Source organism: Pinus tabuliformis, chromosome 4_2 (genome assembly GCF_031772625.1).
Source record: "Pinus tabuliformis cultivar Carrire ecotype Pingquan chromosome 4_2, CPIR1, whole genome shotgun sequence".
Taxonomy (NCBI): Eukaryota; Viridiplantae; Streptophyta; class Pinopsida; order Pinales; family Pinaceae; genus Pinus; species Pinus tabuliformis.
In genome coordinates this window covers 420,424,384-420,441,704 of record NC_142304.1, presented here as the reverse complement: position 1 = coordinate 420,441,704, position 17,321 = coordinate 420,424,384, and the positions used below count along the sequence as shown (strand labels likewise).

Sequence of the window (17,321 nt, the reverse complement as noted above, 5' to 3'; positions counted from 1 at the left end):
TTAGAATTAGGGTTTTTTACTGGTCCCGAAACTAGTTTCAAACAAGTAAAGTTGGGTAAATTAATCATATATGCTTCTTTAAATAGCCAAATTGAGAGAAAAAAAAATTGCACTGGAAATAAGTTAGACCATGTAATTTTAGATGAAAATTTTAGAAGAGTATTTTGAAAAATAGACACTTGACATCAATTACAAGTTTGCTCTTTGGAAAAGGAAAAAATCTAGTGGTGCTGGGGAAAGTTACTATAATTTCCACTTGGAACATCAAATTTTGGTGAAGGCTATGGAATTGTAGAGAAAACATATTAGAGTACTATAGGCCCAAATTATAGACTCATAAGAGCCAAAAATTTATAGATGCACCAAAAGAAAGGTCAACAAGAAGGACAAACTTGAAAACAATATTTGAAATATATGTTAACTTAAAATTATCATAGGTTCTCATTGGTATGTACAATTAAGGTGATTAAAATGGTCTTCGAAAGATAATACACTTGCATATGATTCAGATCTTTGGGGTTAAGATTCGGGAGGCTGAAACGCCGAGAGAGAGGAGAGAAAACACAAATTATTTCCCAAAACTATTAAAAACATTGATGAAAAACCACACACACTAAATGCATCACAACATACGAAAAGAGAGATAAATATTTATTAAATGAGGAAAACTTTTACAACTAAATCATGATGGACTAATATGTCCTTTTCAAAGGGGAGACCCCCTATTTATAGTTTTTTTGGATGCCCCTTTGAGTTACATCATTTTATTATTAAATACCATGGGTGGATACCAATTTCCACTCGGATTAAACCTCCCCCCTTAAGAAGCAATGGTACCCATTGTGTCACATTTCCTCACGAGGGGCTTCTACTAAATGTGGCTCCTAGTGATCCAGTTACCTTGATGAAGAAGATATAAGCCAATGATGAGAAGGGTGTGATTAACCCACAACCATGGGTTTGTGGATGACCCATAACCAAGTTTTGTAGAAGACAAGGGTTTTGTGTGGTTAAACCATAACCATGGGTTTGTGGATGATCCATAACCAAGTTTTGTTGAAGACAAGGGTTTTGTGTGGTTAACCCATAACCATGGTTTTTTGGATGACTCATAACCAAATTCCAATGATGAAAAGGGTTTTGTGTGGTTAACACATTACTGTGGGTTTGTGGATGACCCATAACTAATTGATTACAATGTGCCAAGTGCCAACAAAGATAAGGGTTTTGTGTGGTTGAGCCATAACCATGGGTTTGTCAATGACCCAAAAGTTAGTTGGCAACCAAAAGCTTGGGGAATGGTTTTTTGTGGTTTACCCATAACCAAGTATGGACAAATTGCGATACTTACAGTGTATGGCCCAACAAATGGGCTTAGAGAGTGCCAAAAGGTTAGAAAATTTTCTTACAGACTTGGGAATCAAACCCAATAACCTGTTATCATTGAGATAGAGCTCCATGAGGCTCAACAAGTATGAAGGAAAGCAACGAGAGTGTTGAAAATGAGGTTGTTGTTGTGATTGAGGCTACAAAAATGGTTGTTGTATTTGTTTTTGCTATTTCTCAAATGTTGTTAGCTCTCAGTTTTCTCCCACTTGCTTTCCCTTATGATGCAATAATATTGTATCCTTATAGATATTTATGCTTATTTTAGACACAAGTTATTGGAGTAGGGTCCTGAACACTAATAGATGCAATAGCTAGAGCAATTATAGGATTAGTTGTTATAGAAGTTGGGCCCATAGTGCTAATACTTGCTGCTACTACTATTTGTGGTTCTGCAAAAAATATCTAGGGTTGTTGTTGTAGGGTTTACTGAGCCAGAGCCAATTCATAATACACTTGTTATGGTTGAAACTGCATTGGTACTACATTTTATTGTGTTGGCATTGCCATTGTTTGTTGTTATTATTGTGTTTATGCTTGTGTTGCAGATAACTAAAGTTGTCATGGAAATGACAGATGTTGTTGTGACTGGAAATTTGGTTGTATAATAGGTGACTATTGGTGTACTAACCAAAGAACGCGTTATTATTGATGGGGTTGTGCTTACTGCTAGTGATGGTGTTGCATATCTTGTACTAGCATAATCATAGGAACAACCTACTGGAGAGTTAGAGCAGCATGTTGTTGCACTTGGGACTAGGAGACATACAATTTACCATATTGAGATAATGATTGTTATGACAATGGTAGCTAACCAAATTTGCGTTGTTGAGTAAGTGGTTACGAAGCCTACATGTGTTGACCATAATGAAAGGATTGCTAAGGAGGTTGTGATTTTGAATGCGATTGTTTTGGTTGTAAATGGTGATGTTGAAATGGAGTTTACATCTTGTTAGAGTCGGTCTTGTTGCCCTCCATCAGCGATCAAAGCTCTTTGCATTTGCATAAGTAGGTGTCTCATCAGTGTCAATTTTTGCATCCCATTAGGCATGCCATAACCCTGATGGAGGAGCTGGTGTCTTTGTTCCCCTCTTGGCATTACTGGATCAGGTCATTTCAGTCCTTAGTCACTTTCAAGCTTGTCTTGTCTTGTCTTGAGGTCAAATCCCTAGGTCTAGGGTTTTGGTCAAGATGGTTTACAAGGTCATGTCTCTGAAGGTCAATAAGTGCTTAGCAAGTCAAAGGGATGATTTTAAAGATGTTTCTTCGCCAATTCCAATCTTGTACAGTAAATTTTCACCTTGGATTTAAAAACTCTGTTTTTTAAAGCCAAGGTCATTTTTCAAATTTTTGTAAAAAGTGATGAAATTTCGAAAAGCTTCCAAGGACAGTATGAAACCCTGGCCCCCTTCCCGAGATCCCTCAGATGATCTACCTGCAAAAAGAATCAAGTCAAAGCACTCAATGAGTCAAATTCAGGATAAAAGAAACCAAAAATCAGTGTTATAAAGTGTCAAAAAGAAAACATTAGAAAGTGGGTTTGTGAATGAAATTTTTTCAAATGAAACTTATAAAACCCAAATTCCCTCCTATCACTCTCATTGTGCATCCTAACGCTTGCAAGAGAGGTTTGAGAGAGTGATTGAGAGAAAGGAGCAAAAACAGAGCGATTTCGGGCTTTAGACTGGTGCGCGACCCGTCAGGCCAGGTGCGCGACCCGTCAGGTGCGCGCGACCCGTCAGAGGGTTGTTTCCAGTGTAGAAAAACAACGGGCGCGACTCGTCAGAGGGGCGCAACCCGTTGGGTGTGGTGCGCGACCCGTTGAACTGTATTGCTGCAAACTCCAAACAAATTCGCTCAAACGCCCTCCAAGCTATCAAATTGTTTGAGGTAGGTGTTCTAAACATGGAATGGTTGCTGGTTATGAATGGTGGATGTCATGAACATGTTTAATGATCAAAATTTTTCAAGTGAAACTCCTTCATATGACTGCAATGTTAATGTTGAAAATGTGCTAGGGTTTGTGTTGTTTCAAGGTGTTTTTCCCTTTGTGTTTGTTTCCCTCCTTCCCCTTTCACTCACACTTATATGTATATCTTTTTTCCCATACCATTTTGTAAATGAAATGCAAACCCTCCCCTCTCCCTAATCACTAAAATGCAAACCCTCCCCTCTCCCTAATCACTAAAATGCAAACCCTACCCCTCTCCCATAGCATCACAAATTCAAACCCTAATTTCCCTCCACCATATGCATGTGTAAACAATAAAAATGTTGGTGAATATGTCAGCAGTTTTGTGCATATTTTTCGCTATCTCCCCTATTAATACATGTATGTATATTCCCATGTTCACTTTCATACATGTTTTTTCCCATATGCAGTGATCTTTGCAAATGATTTCCCAATATCCCTGATTTAAATATGTACTCCTATATGCATAATGGTTTGCAACATTTTCCTTAAAAATTCCCTGTTATGTTTATATATTCCCAATTCCTTGTTAAAAGATCCCTCCCCTAACATTTCCCTCATGTCTTTTTCCCCTTGAAACAGCATAGAATTCAGCATTTTTTACAGGCAGAGACAGCAGTACAGTTTGTCCACTTTGCTCCTAAACTATGTCAGAAACCGAAACTTATGAGCAAAGTGATGACCATTTATCATCTACAGAGGTTGAGGTACAGAGGAGGCCTCGTAAGGGTGGTAAGGGTGGACATCATAAGCGAGAGGAGCCCACCTCTTTGGCAGAATTACAGGCTTGTCCTATGGCAGTCACTTGTTTTCAGTACATGTCTTGTTATCAGTTTTGTGAGAGGATCTCTCGGATTCAACATCACAGAGAGTTGGCTCGCCTATTCGTTTTACATTTGCATGATGGACATGTCAACCTTGTAGGGGTGGACTTTACATTGACACCCGAGGTGATCTCACATGCTACAGGGATACCTAATGTTGGTGAGGTGTGGCCTAAGCGCAAGATGCTAGATACTGTTCACTTTGAGCCTTATGTCCGGCCACCATTCATGAGACATTTGGCGGGTGTTTTTCCATTCAAATTTCTCCGGAGCGAGTATGCTCCCATCATGAGGCTTATTATGCACTATTTTACCTTTGAGGGCAGATTTTCACAGGTGTACTCATATCACATTCGCCTCTTGATGCACTTCACCCGAGTGAGGATGATGAACATCCCGGTTTTCTTCTTTCAGAACATTTAGAGGATGGTGCCCATGTTGCAGAGGAAGACCCTGGCCCAGCAGTACAGGAGCCTATGTCATTATGGTTTTATTCAGCTCATAGTCTTGCATCAGTTGACTCAGCAGGGTATCTCATGGGAGGAGTTCATCTCTCGTGAGTTTTTCACAGCGCCACCCCAGCCACATCATGAGGTCATTCATGAGGAGGGAGGACCATCTCAGCAGCCTGATATTCCGGTCACCCGACATGTTAGTTCCTCATCTCAGCTCACTTATTAGAGAGGCCAGAGGGCCTTGTTTGCAGCAGCTCGGCGAGTACTATCTCCACAGTGGGTGGAAGGGGTCTCGCTTTCATCTTCAGCTCAGCGAGTGTTATCTCCACATCAGGTGGAAGGGGCCTCGCTTTCTTCACCAGCACAGGTACCAGAGAGGGGAAAACAGCCCATGATTGATGAGGGTCCATCAGGAGTTCCCGATGTTGAGTTTGTTGATCTTGAGACCAGTTCTCCTAGCCAGGAGGCAAAGGATATCATTCAGCATCTCAGAGCTGAAAATTATGCTTTGCAGAGGAGATTTGAGGGTGCCCAATGGACCATCACCTACCTGGAGCAGTGCAACAAACAATTGGAGGAGGAGAAAGCACTTGATGAGCTATGGAGGATTCGTAGTGACCGAATCTTGAACCGTAGGAGACCCGGTGACCCATTGCCTGCAGACCGAGAGTCTATGCTCATCCAGGAGAATGCACACTTGGAGAGGCTGTTGGCTAAGGCCAACCAAGATAAAAAGTTGCTGAGGAACATGAAAAACCATTACTGGGCGAGGATGCATGTGTGCAAGGCCAAAATGAAAATGTTTCAAAGGCGGTTGTCCGAGGCCCTAAAAGGGAAGAAGAAGACCAATCCACTCTGTATCTTGGCTGAGGCTTCACTCAAAGATCATGGCACTCGATAGCCTAGCCAAAGCTCAAATCCCAAAAAATTTTGAGAATTTTGGGTAATTTTGGCAATTTTTGGTAATTTATAGGTTTTGGCTCTTTAACGGGTCTCACCCCCGGTGAGACCCTTTGTCATGGAAACTCCTTTTCACAAAAACTCAGCATTTCCTGATTTTTCATGGAAAGTTACATATTCCCATGGATGGACTTGAGTTTTTATGGAGTTTTGGGCCTCCAGAAGGTCAAAATACATGCAAAATTTGACTTTCTGCCACTTTTTTGAACTGCAGAAAGCTGTCTTGGGAGAATTGATTTTTGACAGGGCAAATGAACTCCAAATTGAAAAATTCCAGTTGGGTTGGAAAGTAGACTCAAAGACCTTTCCAACGCGCTATCCTGTACCCAATTCGAACACCTAGAAGTGCCCCAAACAGAGCTCCAAAGGGGCGCGACCCGTCAGGCAAACTTTGCCAGATTTCACTGTAACAGCTTGGAAAAACACAGTTTGACTTGGTTTGACTTTTTGAGGTTAATGATGGTCCTCTTTGATGTAATTGTGAAAATTTTTAGAAAATTTTACCCTTTTTTAACTCTTCTAGAAGATTCATTCATATAAAGGGTAAAAATTGAATGTATGAACTGGTTTCCAAGTTTATAGAGGCAAGTTGTTTTGACTGCCTATTTTGTAGTGCTTAGTTTAGAGGTGGTTGAAACAGCTCCTAGGATAGTGAGCTCGACCCATGGAGGCAGGGAAAGAGGTTAGATCATCTATATTATGTACTTTCTTGCTCATTTTCATGGTTGGACTCTTGAGGGAGAAGCTATCATTGTATTATTTCACTGTATCTCTGCAATTTTTGGCTAAGGAAGACCAGGGTTTTGCAGTCCTCTTTGGGATTCTTGTGGATTCATGTGTTGAGGGTGTGTTTCTCAATGTTCTTGTAAGTGTGTTTATGTGAATCATTTCCTTTCCTTTACTGCTGCACATTAAACAAATGAAGTGTTAAAGTATGAATTCATGCTAGCCATGCTCTGCTTTTAAATTTGTTTAATTTCAATGTTTTCTACTGTCTAAAGGGAATTCAAAGTCATTGTTTGCTCTCTTTAGCTCCTCATCCTTCATTCCTGATCATCCATCTCAATCTAAGGCATCAATATTGTTTCCTACCTCGCCCCAAGGAACCCCCTGCAGAAACTGTGTCAAATCCCCGCACCCAAAATTGCAATTCCTCAAATTGCCACCAAAAACCCTAAAAATCCCAAATCAACCTTTTTGATCAATTTACTAGCCTAATATCAGTGTTACCTTGTTGGTCATCTCATCCCATTGAAGATCTGCCGAGATTGACCGGAGAGAACCTTCTCCTGCCCCGTAGGGCTAGCTACGAGGAGGCTAAATGGTTTGATGTAGCCTTGAGGTTTACCTTTCTCAGCCTGAGGTGAAATTTCAAGTGCTAACACATCTATTGTTGCATTTGGCATGGTTGTTGCATTGGTGATATCCAACCTTGAGATTGCAATTGTCACTATGTAGAAGGTGCATTAAAACTTGGCAGTTGAGAAGGGGTACTCATCCTTGCAAGACCACCTATTATGTAAGAGGTGTGATTAGATACCTGAAGTATACCATTCATTGAAGTTTTTTAAATATTCGTTGTGCCTACCATCGGTGAGTGTCCTCCGACAAATATTGATCTCCCACTAGGAGTTGAAAGGCTTACTTAAGGATGGGAATTAACTTATGGATATGGGTTTTGCACACTTGTTACACCAATAGGGTGTCGGTTTGAAGGCATTCCATGTCCTCCCATGTGCTTTCCACCACCAAAATATGGCCTTGATCCAAATGGCCTTTGCAATTTTGTACCATAGCTTGGACCTCCAAATGTAGGAACTTTTATCATATCTCTAGCTTTCGCTCTCTTAGGCTCAGCAAATAATATAGCCAAAGGTTGACTAAAACCTATCATCACATAAGTTCCATTCATTCCACTAATAGTTATTTCTCCAATTTCTCTCAATGGTACTTCACAAAAGCACACTCTTGCTTTTCTTTTGTTCATCTCACGTGATAAATATATTATTTGCAAGACGAAACCTAGCAAAAATATCTTCCATTTCATATTTTGATGTTTTTTTACTAAGCAACTGATAAAAAATGTATGTTCTATTGTACCTAGTTTCTCCCGCTCTCCATCAACAAACCTGACTTGTAAGGATTGATCCCCCTTGTAATGCACATTTATTGTGAAGAAATTTTATGACTCTCTCAGCATCCTTAATAGTTGTATATTTGATAAAATCGCAACGATGTTGTTATACAATTATTTTCTCTCTCACCATGTTAACTTCAAGTACATGGCCGTGTTCAATAGATAATTATCGTATATCATCTTATGTAACAGTCTTGGGTACATGCCCCTCTAAAAGTTTGATGAAGTTCCCACCATCAACAAAAGTTTGAGAACCATTGTGCCCAACATTAAAACCACTGTTATCCCTCCTATGTCCTAAAATATGAGATGGATGTAGAAATTCTCACTATAGATTAACCTGATTATGCAATAGACTAAAGCACAATACTTAATCTACTTCTACAGTCAAACTTGCGGAAGCTAAATCAATTTGAGCAAGATCAAACAGAACACATATAACAGAGAAGAAGAATCAATACTCATGAAACACAGAAGAATACTCTAGGGAAAGCCTTAGCTAAAAACCTTGCTATCTGTATTATCATACAAGGTGGAAATATATCAGAATAATACAAAGCCTTAGCTCTCACAGCTAACCAGCTCTCAGTACAATCCTCCTGGATGCTCACAACCAAACAAGGCTTCTCACAAACCTTCTCCTCTGCCCTCCAAGCCTCCTATTTCCTTGCGCAGTTTCTCCTGGGTGATCCTCCTATTACCAAGTGTAACACTAATCACTCACACTAATCTCACACCCTGTAAAACTGCACAATCTTCAACGAACCTTATTCCTTCTGCATGGATGAGTTTCCTTTATAGGAAAACTCATGCAACTGATAGTACAATGTCCCTGTCTTTAATATCAATTGGGTCTTTCTCTGAATAGACATGCATGAGTTATTTATGAGAGAATCTTCAGTTATCTGGAGTACACTAGTTTGATGCATGCATGCATTAACTGACTGAACTCACAATTAGTTCCTCAAACTGTTTGGAAGTAATTTAACTGGACATAACTCAATTAACTGAGCTAACTAATTACAACTCAATTATAACTCATCCTTATCTCCTTAGTTAAGGGATAATCTCCTTAATTTAAGGGATAACTGTTGCATGACTTCACAAAGGCTTCTAGCTTGAATTTCTCCAACTAAATAATCCAAGATGAATTAATTAATTATTTTTCAAGCAGCTGGTGAGACTAAATTCGAATTTTAGTTCTCAATTTTAATTCAAGGACAAATTAAAATTGGAATATCTGGATTCTATTTTTATCATTTCTTGTTGCTATTTTCAACAATGGACTGTACATAGGCTGCGACATCACATGACTGTGACCGCCAACTCCAAAGTGCTTAAAATCAATGTTGTTGTTATTGTTACTCTTTGTTTCAAATCCAAACTATGGTTGTTGCTTTATAGGTGCCTGACTAATGGAATGTATGTTATTGATGACGTTTGGGGACTCCATTGAACCCCTATTCACCACAGTTATAGAAGACTCCACTCTGTTGTACTGAAAACTTTCTTAACCCTCTATTTTTTTAAAACCCTCATTAGTCAATGCCTAGACCAACATATAACCAAATTCAATAATCGAAGATGTGTTGATAGAGAAGAATGAGTTTAATAAGGCCAAGTTGATGGATACGTGGGTTATGGCTTAAGAGCTACCAAACCCTCAAATGAGAAGGGATGGATCTAGATGCCTGAGAATGTTCAGACACGATAGAGGAGGATAGGATAGACCTGTCATACTCCTGTAGGTCAAGCTCTTATTCTTCCTACATAGGTAAGGTTGTGGAAGGAGAATTTAACCAGTCTGACAATAACTTCCTCAATGATGACGAGATCTGGGTGAGTTAGTTTTGACATGCATTTCCTACCCTACATTTGATGTCACCATTGAAACCCACAAGGAAGAATCCCTTCCAAATTTTCTCTAGGTGCTTTGTCTATTACCTCAAACAACCATAGTTGATGCTCTGCGGATGAGAGAAAGGGGACTTGTCATGGAAGGTTTGGCACTGCAAGTGCACATTCGTTCTTATCCTTCATGGCAGGTTCCTTAACACATTGTGAGAAGAATGCAGTGACCGAAGGATTAAACTTCAGGTTGCAAGGTTTATTGCTTAAACACATTGAACCTCAAATATGCTTCAAAAAATGGTTGCCATGGAGTTGTACCGTGCTCTAATACCATTGATCCAGATCTTAAGGGCTAAGATCCAAGAGGCTTGAATAGGAGAGAGAGAAAGCACAAAATATTCCTTAAAATTATTAAAGACATTGATTAAAAAAATACACACACTGAATACATTGCGGTATATGGAAAGAGATACAACTCTTTATTAAACGAGGAAAACTTTTATAACTACATCATGATGGACCAATCTATCCTTTTCAAAGGGGAACCCCCTTATTATTTTTGGATGCCCCATTGAGTTACATATTTTTATTATTAAATACCATGGGTGGATATAATGGGTAAATACCATGGTGGATACCACTTTCCACTCAAATCACAAAAGGATTTTAACTGTTGAAGACCATAATTAATAATATATTGATCTGTAATTTGAGGGTTTGTATTTTGACCTCACTTAAGAATCAATGGTTATAGTAGATTTATAGAGAGGAAGATAAATATGAAAACAATATTGTAGAATGGTTTTAAATGATAAAGGAAGATTATTCAAGTCCTTGTTGGATAGAATTTTCTTTTGAGGGTGATGCTTCAAAATAGTGGAAGGGATTTTATGAAGATATTAGATTGTACTCCACATGGGAAAAAATTGAAGAATTGTTCTCAAAAGAATGAATCAAGGATTCAAACATGAAATTTATACATAAAATTGAAGATGACTCAAGTTTTGCTCCATATTCACATTGTTTTTCATAGTGTGTACTTGTGTTTTATTATTATATTTTAATATTTGGATCATAACAAATTATGAAATAAATTTGTATTCAAAAATATGTTATGGTGGGCTCTATATTTGTACTTTTCATATGGAAAGCTAGTAAAAGCTATCTTTCCTTCATAGTGCAATGTTCTTGTCGGAAGTGTTCTTATACTTGTGCTATAAGGAAAGCTAGCATCGACTCGTTTCCTTCACGATACAATGTCATTCATGGAAATGTGCTTGTGTTTGTGCTAGAAGGAAAGTTAGTAGGTGCTAACTTTTATTCACACTACAATGTATTAGTTGGAAACGCACTTGCTCCTGCACTAGAAGAAAATCCTCTCTTCATCCCCTTTAGGGACAAACTACTCTAGAAATTGTTTCTACAATAGAAAATTTATTGCATGGAACCATTTGGTTTTCTATTCCACCAAACCATCTAATAAATGCCATAAAATTAAAATATTATTGTTTTAAATTGAAAATTTATAGAACAATCTTGGACACAATGGTTTCATGTTTTCAAATTCATAATGAGAAATGGAATAATAAAATTATTACCATGTCTAATATTCTCAAGCATTATGAAATTAATAGTAACATATTTCCCAACTCTTATAAGATTGTGTCAAGGTTTACTTATTTAAAAGGAACATGAAATACAAAAATAAAGTCACTTTCACAACAAGTGTATGGGGTTCTCAACAAAATATTAATTGCATCAACAAAAATGAGTTGACAACAATTTTAAATTTGGTTGCCATTTTTTAGGCTCTAGACTTTTGTTAACACTTTTTCACTCTTTTCCTTCTTGGTTGCAACCAATATTAAGTAATGATCTTGTTGTCTTGCATACATTGGCTTTGAAAGAAGAACCATTATATAAGTGTTGCTACAATGAATTATTTTGACTTTTTATTGAAAACAATGTGTTGAATAACTTCATTGTGATTATGTTAGTAGAACTTTGGTCCTATAATAACCTAAACCAAGCTCTAGGAATTTCCACAAAGAACTCCAAGTTCAATTATAAAATGACTAATGACATTTCTAAATATAAAACATAAAATAGTTATAGTTATGATATAGTTTTAACCATACAATTATGTACTTCAATAATTAAAATAAATAAACAAATTAGGGCTTCAAAACATTGTCACACTTTTAAAGACATAATTAATGAAAGTGAGAGATATTTGATTTCTAGATGGATTTATTGGAAAAGCGCCAACAATGTAGTGATGCAAAAGTGATTATTTCTCTTTATACAAGGACAATTTTAATAAAAAAATGTTGTACGAAGAAAAATTAAATAAATAAATTAAATAAAATTGCATGTGTTGTATAAACAAAGTCACAAAGGACAAACATATTAATTAATCACAAATCCTTTCAAATGTCAAACCCAAGATCTAATAACTTGTTGGAAAATTCTAGTGTTGCACTTCCTTTATTGTTTCTCTTGTAATATTTTTGATTCTATGTTGTTTAGAATTATTAATTTCTAAGTTGTTTAGAACAATGACCAATGATGAAAATGTGAAGAAAAATTATCATATTGGCTGATAAATAAATAATCAATATGTTGTGCACAATGTTAAAATATATTTGAAAGTGAAAATAAAAGGAGAAGAAAATATATACCAAGTATATAATTTTTTTGGTTGTTTCTCTTTTTATTTTTTAAATTTATTTAATTGCCACATTACATAACATTTTTGGATGTCTAACATTGTTGAATTATAAGAAAGAAAAGCTTTAATCAAGAATGAACATAGAATAACAAACATAGACAACCCATTGACAAATCACATTATGATATCACAAAGCTTGTCTTGTTGTTTCTCTTAGTCTTTTTAAATTGTTTTCATAGTCATGATTCATAGCATTCCACATGTTGATTAGTATGAGAAAGAAGGAGAATGAATACAATGATTAATTAATGTGCCACAAAATTATAATCGAGAACAAATTACTACAATGGGTATTTGACATGATTCATTATTTGTATAATTATTTTATGCATTTAATTCATGGTCGCAATTTAAATGTTTCTTATTATCTATGTCGCTTGCGGCAGGGTATATAACGCATTCGATATGCGTTGAACATCGAATTAATTTAAAGTTGATCAAAAATTAAACAAATAATCTATAAAGTTAACATTGCAAAACATATATAATTTATTTTTTTAATTTGTTTAAATTTATTTATTTAGATGTTGATTGGTTCAAGGAGATGAAGTCTTATTCTGAAATCATTACAATCCTGCAATATAAGTATGGAGATTACTATTCACACTGCGCCATGTCAATTTGTTTGTATTGAAAAGCTAAAACTTTACAAAAAATATTATATTCATAGTAAATGTTTAATTGCCAGGGCGATGAGCAATATTTCCAACCTATTCACTATTTAATAGATCCTCCTGACAGTAACAAATGGGCCATATTTACCCAGATGCGGGTGACATTGAAAGGAATTTATGATGAATTTGATGGATGACGGCAAGAGGACTGGCCACTTGGCCGATGGCGCCTCTTCCCATACCCCTTTGAGCCGATCTCACGACACACCGCAGGCAGCGTTTAATGCAGGCTTGGGGCGCGAAAGTGCTTTCATCTGCTTGAACATAGACTCCCCTCGCCATTTTGTGATTCCTCCTGCTCTGCTTCACTGCAACTACCCGCCTCAAGCCATTGAATCCAGCTCTCGCACAATTACTGGGTGTCGCTGCTGGTTAACGAGTTGTATCGATTTCGGTAATGGGCATCACCATTCCCATTCCAAGCTCTGTCAGTGAACCACCCCCTAGCAGATCCTTGTTCCATTTCTCAATCCCTCTGCCATCGCTTCCACTGAACTCTTAGCCAGTCATTCTAATATGGTACGACGTCGAATGAGAAGTCGAAGAGGAGGGACACGGGGAGGTAGTGCCCACCCTCAGACGGAGCAGAATCCTGAGCCTGCTGCCTCCTCTCCTTCCCTTGAAATGTATCACCCCCATAGCTATGGTTCAGGAAGATATCCCAATACTCGTAGTGGCCGGGGTCGTGCTATGTCTCCGGGTGAAGGTCGCAAAGAATTTGTGGTTCACACAGCTAATTTTCCTTTGCCCCCTCACCCCACTCCCCACTCAACCCAATTCAGATTTCGTAGCACCTTGAACAGACCAGTGATTACTGCTACAATCACCATCCTCTTCACTGAAGATAATGAACAGCCTGATACCTAGGCGGAAAACTCTGATTTGCGGCAAGAGGAAGCTCTCAGACACAGAAATGGTCGAGACACAGGAAAGAATCTGCAAAATGAAGGAAAAATTGCTCTGCATGGCCAGACCATGGGTGGCGGTCAGCATGCTGAGGGTGGTAGTTCTGGTGCCACGCGCTCGCCAGGTGGAATAGGGATTGAAGGGCTGGATTCGAAGGCGGCTGTTGGCTGCCATGGTGATGTCCAACTTGCGGGTGGGCCACACGGCGGAGCGTCGGCGGAGGAGGAGGATGACTGGACAAAGTATGCCTATCCGATTGTAGAGGAGCCCATCCCGGATGAGCTCAAATGATATTGTGTGGCTGCCAGGTGTCATCTGTCTGGAATTTTTTGATATGTTAGTTCTACTGGATTTGTTTGGTTCTTTCTGTTTTTCATGGAGAAACTTCTCTGGTTTTTGTTTTTTCGGGGCTTAAAGACTGATACTCCATCTGGATATTTTGTCTCTGCGGACTGGTTTCCCCAATGTTGGGGCAGTCAAGATACTTTCTAATACTTTATGTTAGGCACTGCTGAGGCATGAGCCTCATTGTACTTTTTTGTTACATATTAATAGATTAACTTAACTTGGAAAAAAAAAAAAAACAAATGGGCCATATTTCCTACCATGCCTTTATAAACCTTTTCACTGATTCTGGCCACACTGTTGACAGCTGCACACATTTGAATAAAGGTGAGGTGTAGAAGGACAAAACAATTAATGTGGCATTTACTCATTGGGAAATATTGCTCACATTGTGTTAATTGTTCACATCGTGTTAAATAGTTGATTGTGAATTAAAAACTAGCACATTTTCTGTTAACTAGCTCGTTGTGAGTTAAAAATATTCAGCGATCAAAATTTAAACATTGCAATTTTATGTTGGTGTGTTTTTTGGTTTCAATTATTTTTTTATTTCAAATTTAAGTATTTTAAATTCTAATTCAAAGTTTAAGTATTTTAAATTTTAAGTTAATTATTTAAAAATAGCAATTTTTTTATTTCATAATTTGTATAGTAATTTATTTGTTATTTGTTAATTTGAATAATAATTTTATAATTTTATTGGGTAAATATAAATTTAGAAATAAAAAAATTAAGAATTGGACCTCTCAATATAATTAAGATATTCCAAATTATTTGTAAATCATATTAATCTCGTAATATTTATTCTTATATATCATAACCAATTAAATTCATATTCAAAGTTGAAGTATTTTAAATTTTAAGTTAATTATTTAAAAATAGAAATTTTGTTATTTGATAATCTGTATTTATTTGTTATTTGTTAATTTGAAGTTGATATGTCCTAGAAAAATTAAACGATGTAACGGATCATTTTTTTCTTATTATCCTTGCCGCCCACGGCAGGGTATATAACGCATTCAATATGCATTGAACATCGAACTAGTTTAAAGTTGACCAAAAATTAAAAAAATAATCTGTAAACTTAACATTGCAAAACATATATAATTTATTTTTTTAATTTGTTTAATTTTATTTATTTAAATGTTGATTGGTTCAGAGAGATGAAGTCTTATTCTGAAATCATTACAATCATGCAATATAAGTACAACGATTACTATTCACATTGCGCCATGTCAATTTGTTTGTATTGAAAAGCTAAAACTTTACGGAAAATATTATATTCATAGCAAATGTTTAATTGCCAAGGTGATGAGCAATATTTCTAGCATATTCGTTATTTAATAGATCCTCTTGATGGTAACAAATGGGCCATATTTCCTACCATGCCTTTATAAACCCGTTTACTAATTCCAGCCACACTGTTGATAGCTGCACACATTTGAATAAAGGCAAGGTGTAGAAGGACAAAACAATTAATGTGACATTTACTCACTGGGAAATATTGCTCACATCGTGTTAATTGTTCACATCATGTTAAATAGTTGGTTGTGAGTTAAAAACTAGCACCTTTTTTGTTAACTAGTTCGTTGTGAGTTAAAAATATTCATCGATCAAAATCTAAACATTGCGATTTTATGTTTGTGTGTTTTTTTGTTTCAATTATTTTTTTATTTCAAATTTAAGTATTTTAAATTATAATTCAAAGTTTAAGTATTTTAAATTTTAATTTAATTATTTAGAAATAGCAATTTTGTTATTTCAAATGTATAGTAATTTATTTGTTATTTTTTAATTTGAATAATAATTTTATAATTTTATAAATATAAAATAAAATTTAATAATAATAATTAAGAATTGGACCTCTCAATATAATTAAGATATTCCAAACTATTTTTAAATCATATTAATCTCGTAATATTTGTTCTTATATATCATAACCAATTAAAATTCTAATTCAAAGTTTAAGCATTTTAAATTTTAAGTTAACTATTTAAAAATAGCAATTTTGTTATTTCATAATTTGTATAGTAATTTATTTGTTATTTGAAGTTGATATGTCCTTGAAAAATTAAACGATGTAATGGATCAAATTTTTCTTATTATCCCTGCCGTCCGCGGCAAGTATATAATGCATTTGATATGCGTTGAACATCGAATTAATTTAAAGTTGACCAAAAATTAAACAAATAATCTGTAAAGTTAACATTGCAAAACATATTTAATTTATTTTTTTAATTTGTTTAATTTTATTTTATTTGATGTTGATTGGTTCAGAGAGATGAAGTCTTATTATGAAATCATTGCAATCGTGAAATATAATTATGGTGATTACTATTCACACTGTGCCATGTCAATTTGTTTGTATTGAAAAGCTAAAACTTTACGGAAAAAAAAAAAAAAAAAAAAAAAAAAAAAAAAAAAAAAAAAATTAACAGTAACGGTTATGGGTTGATTATATTCATCTTGGCCTGAATGCCGATAGGACTGTTACATTGGGAAGCTCATTGCCTTGTTGCTGCTTTCTGCAGAGACTAAGAGTACAATTGAAGCTTGCAGAATTCCTAATTACTAAGGAGTCCATGAATTCCATATCAGTAATTTTCCCCCACTTGAAGATGCAGACAAATTTGTTTAATAACCAGCAATAAAACATGGCAGTGATCAGATTATGGGATGGGTTCCCAAGTTTCTTTTCCGTCCTTCAACTTAGTTCCGACAGGAAGGAGGACAGCTTTATTGGCTTCGTTGTCCGCCTCTTTGTTATGAATTCTCAACACATGATAATATCTCAAGTTCTGAAAGTGGCTTTCCAAGCCTTTAATTCTGGTTATCATTCTTGCTAACTTGAGATCCAAGACTGGGGAATTGGAAACCATGGAATTGATGATGATCTGGGAGTCTCCTATAATGTTGGCATCTTTTATGTTTAATTCTTTGAGGCTCTGGAGACCTTGAAGGAGGGCTAAAGCCTCCGCTTGGATGCTGGAGGCATAGCCGAGGCCCCAGGCAAAGGACTGGACTTTTTCTCCTGATGGATTTAGAACGATTCCTCCTGCTCCCGCTTTGCCCGGGTTACT

General features: G+C 36.4%; 1 protein-coding gene across 1 annotated transcript in view; it reads left to right on the top strand.

Moving 5' to 3' along the window:
• Nucleotides 1-14,187, top strand: part of LOC149169737 (uncharacterized) — a 62,631-nt gene extending 48,444 nt beyond the window's left edge. The window contains exon 5 of the mRNA XM_089425314.1: nt 13,858-14,187. Coding sequence (XP_089281440.1) covers nt 13,858-14,187 — 330 coding nt within the window. The remainder of the gene's footprint in view (nt 1-13,857) is intronic.
• Nucleotides 14,188-17,321: the final 3,134 nt, after the last annotated feature.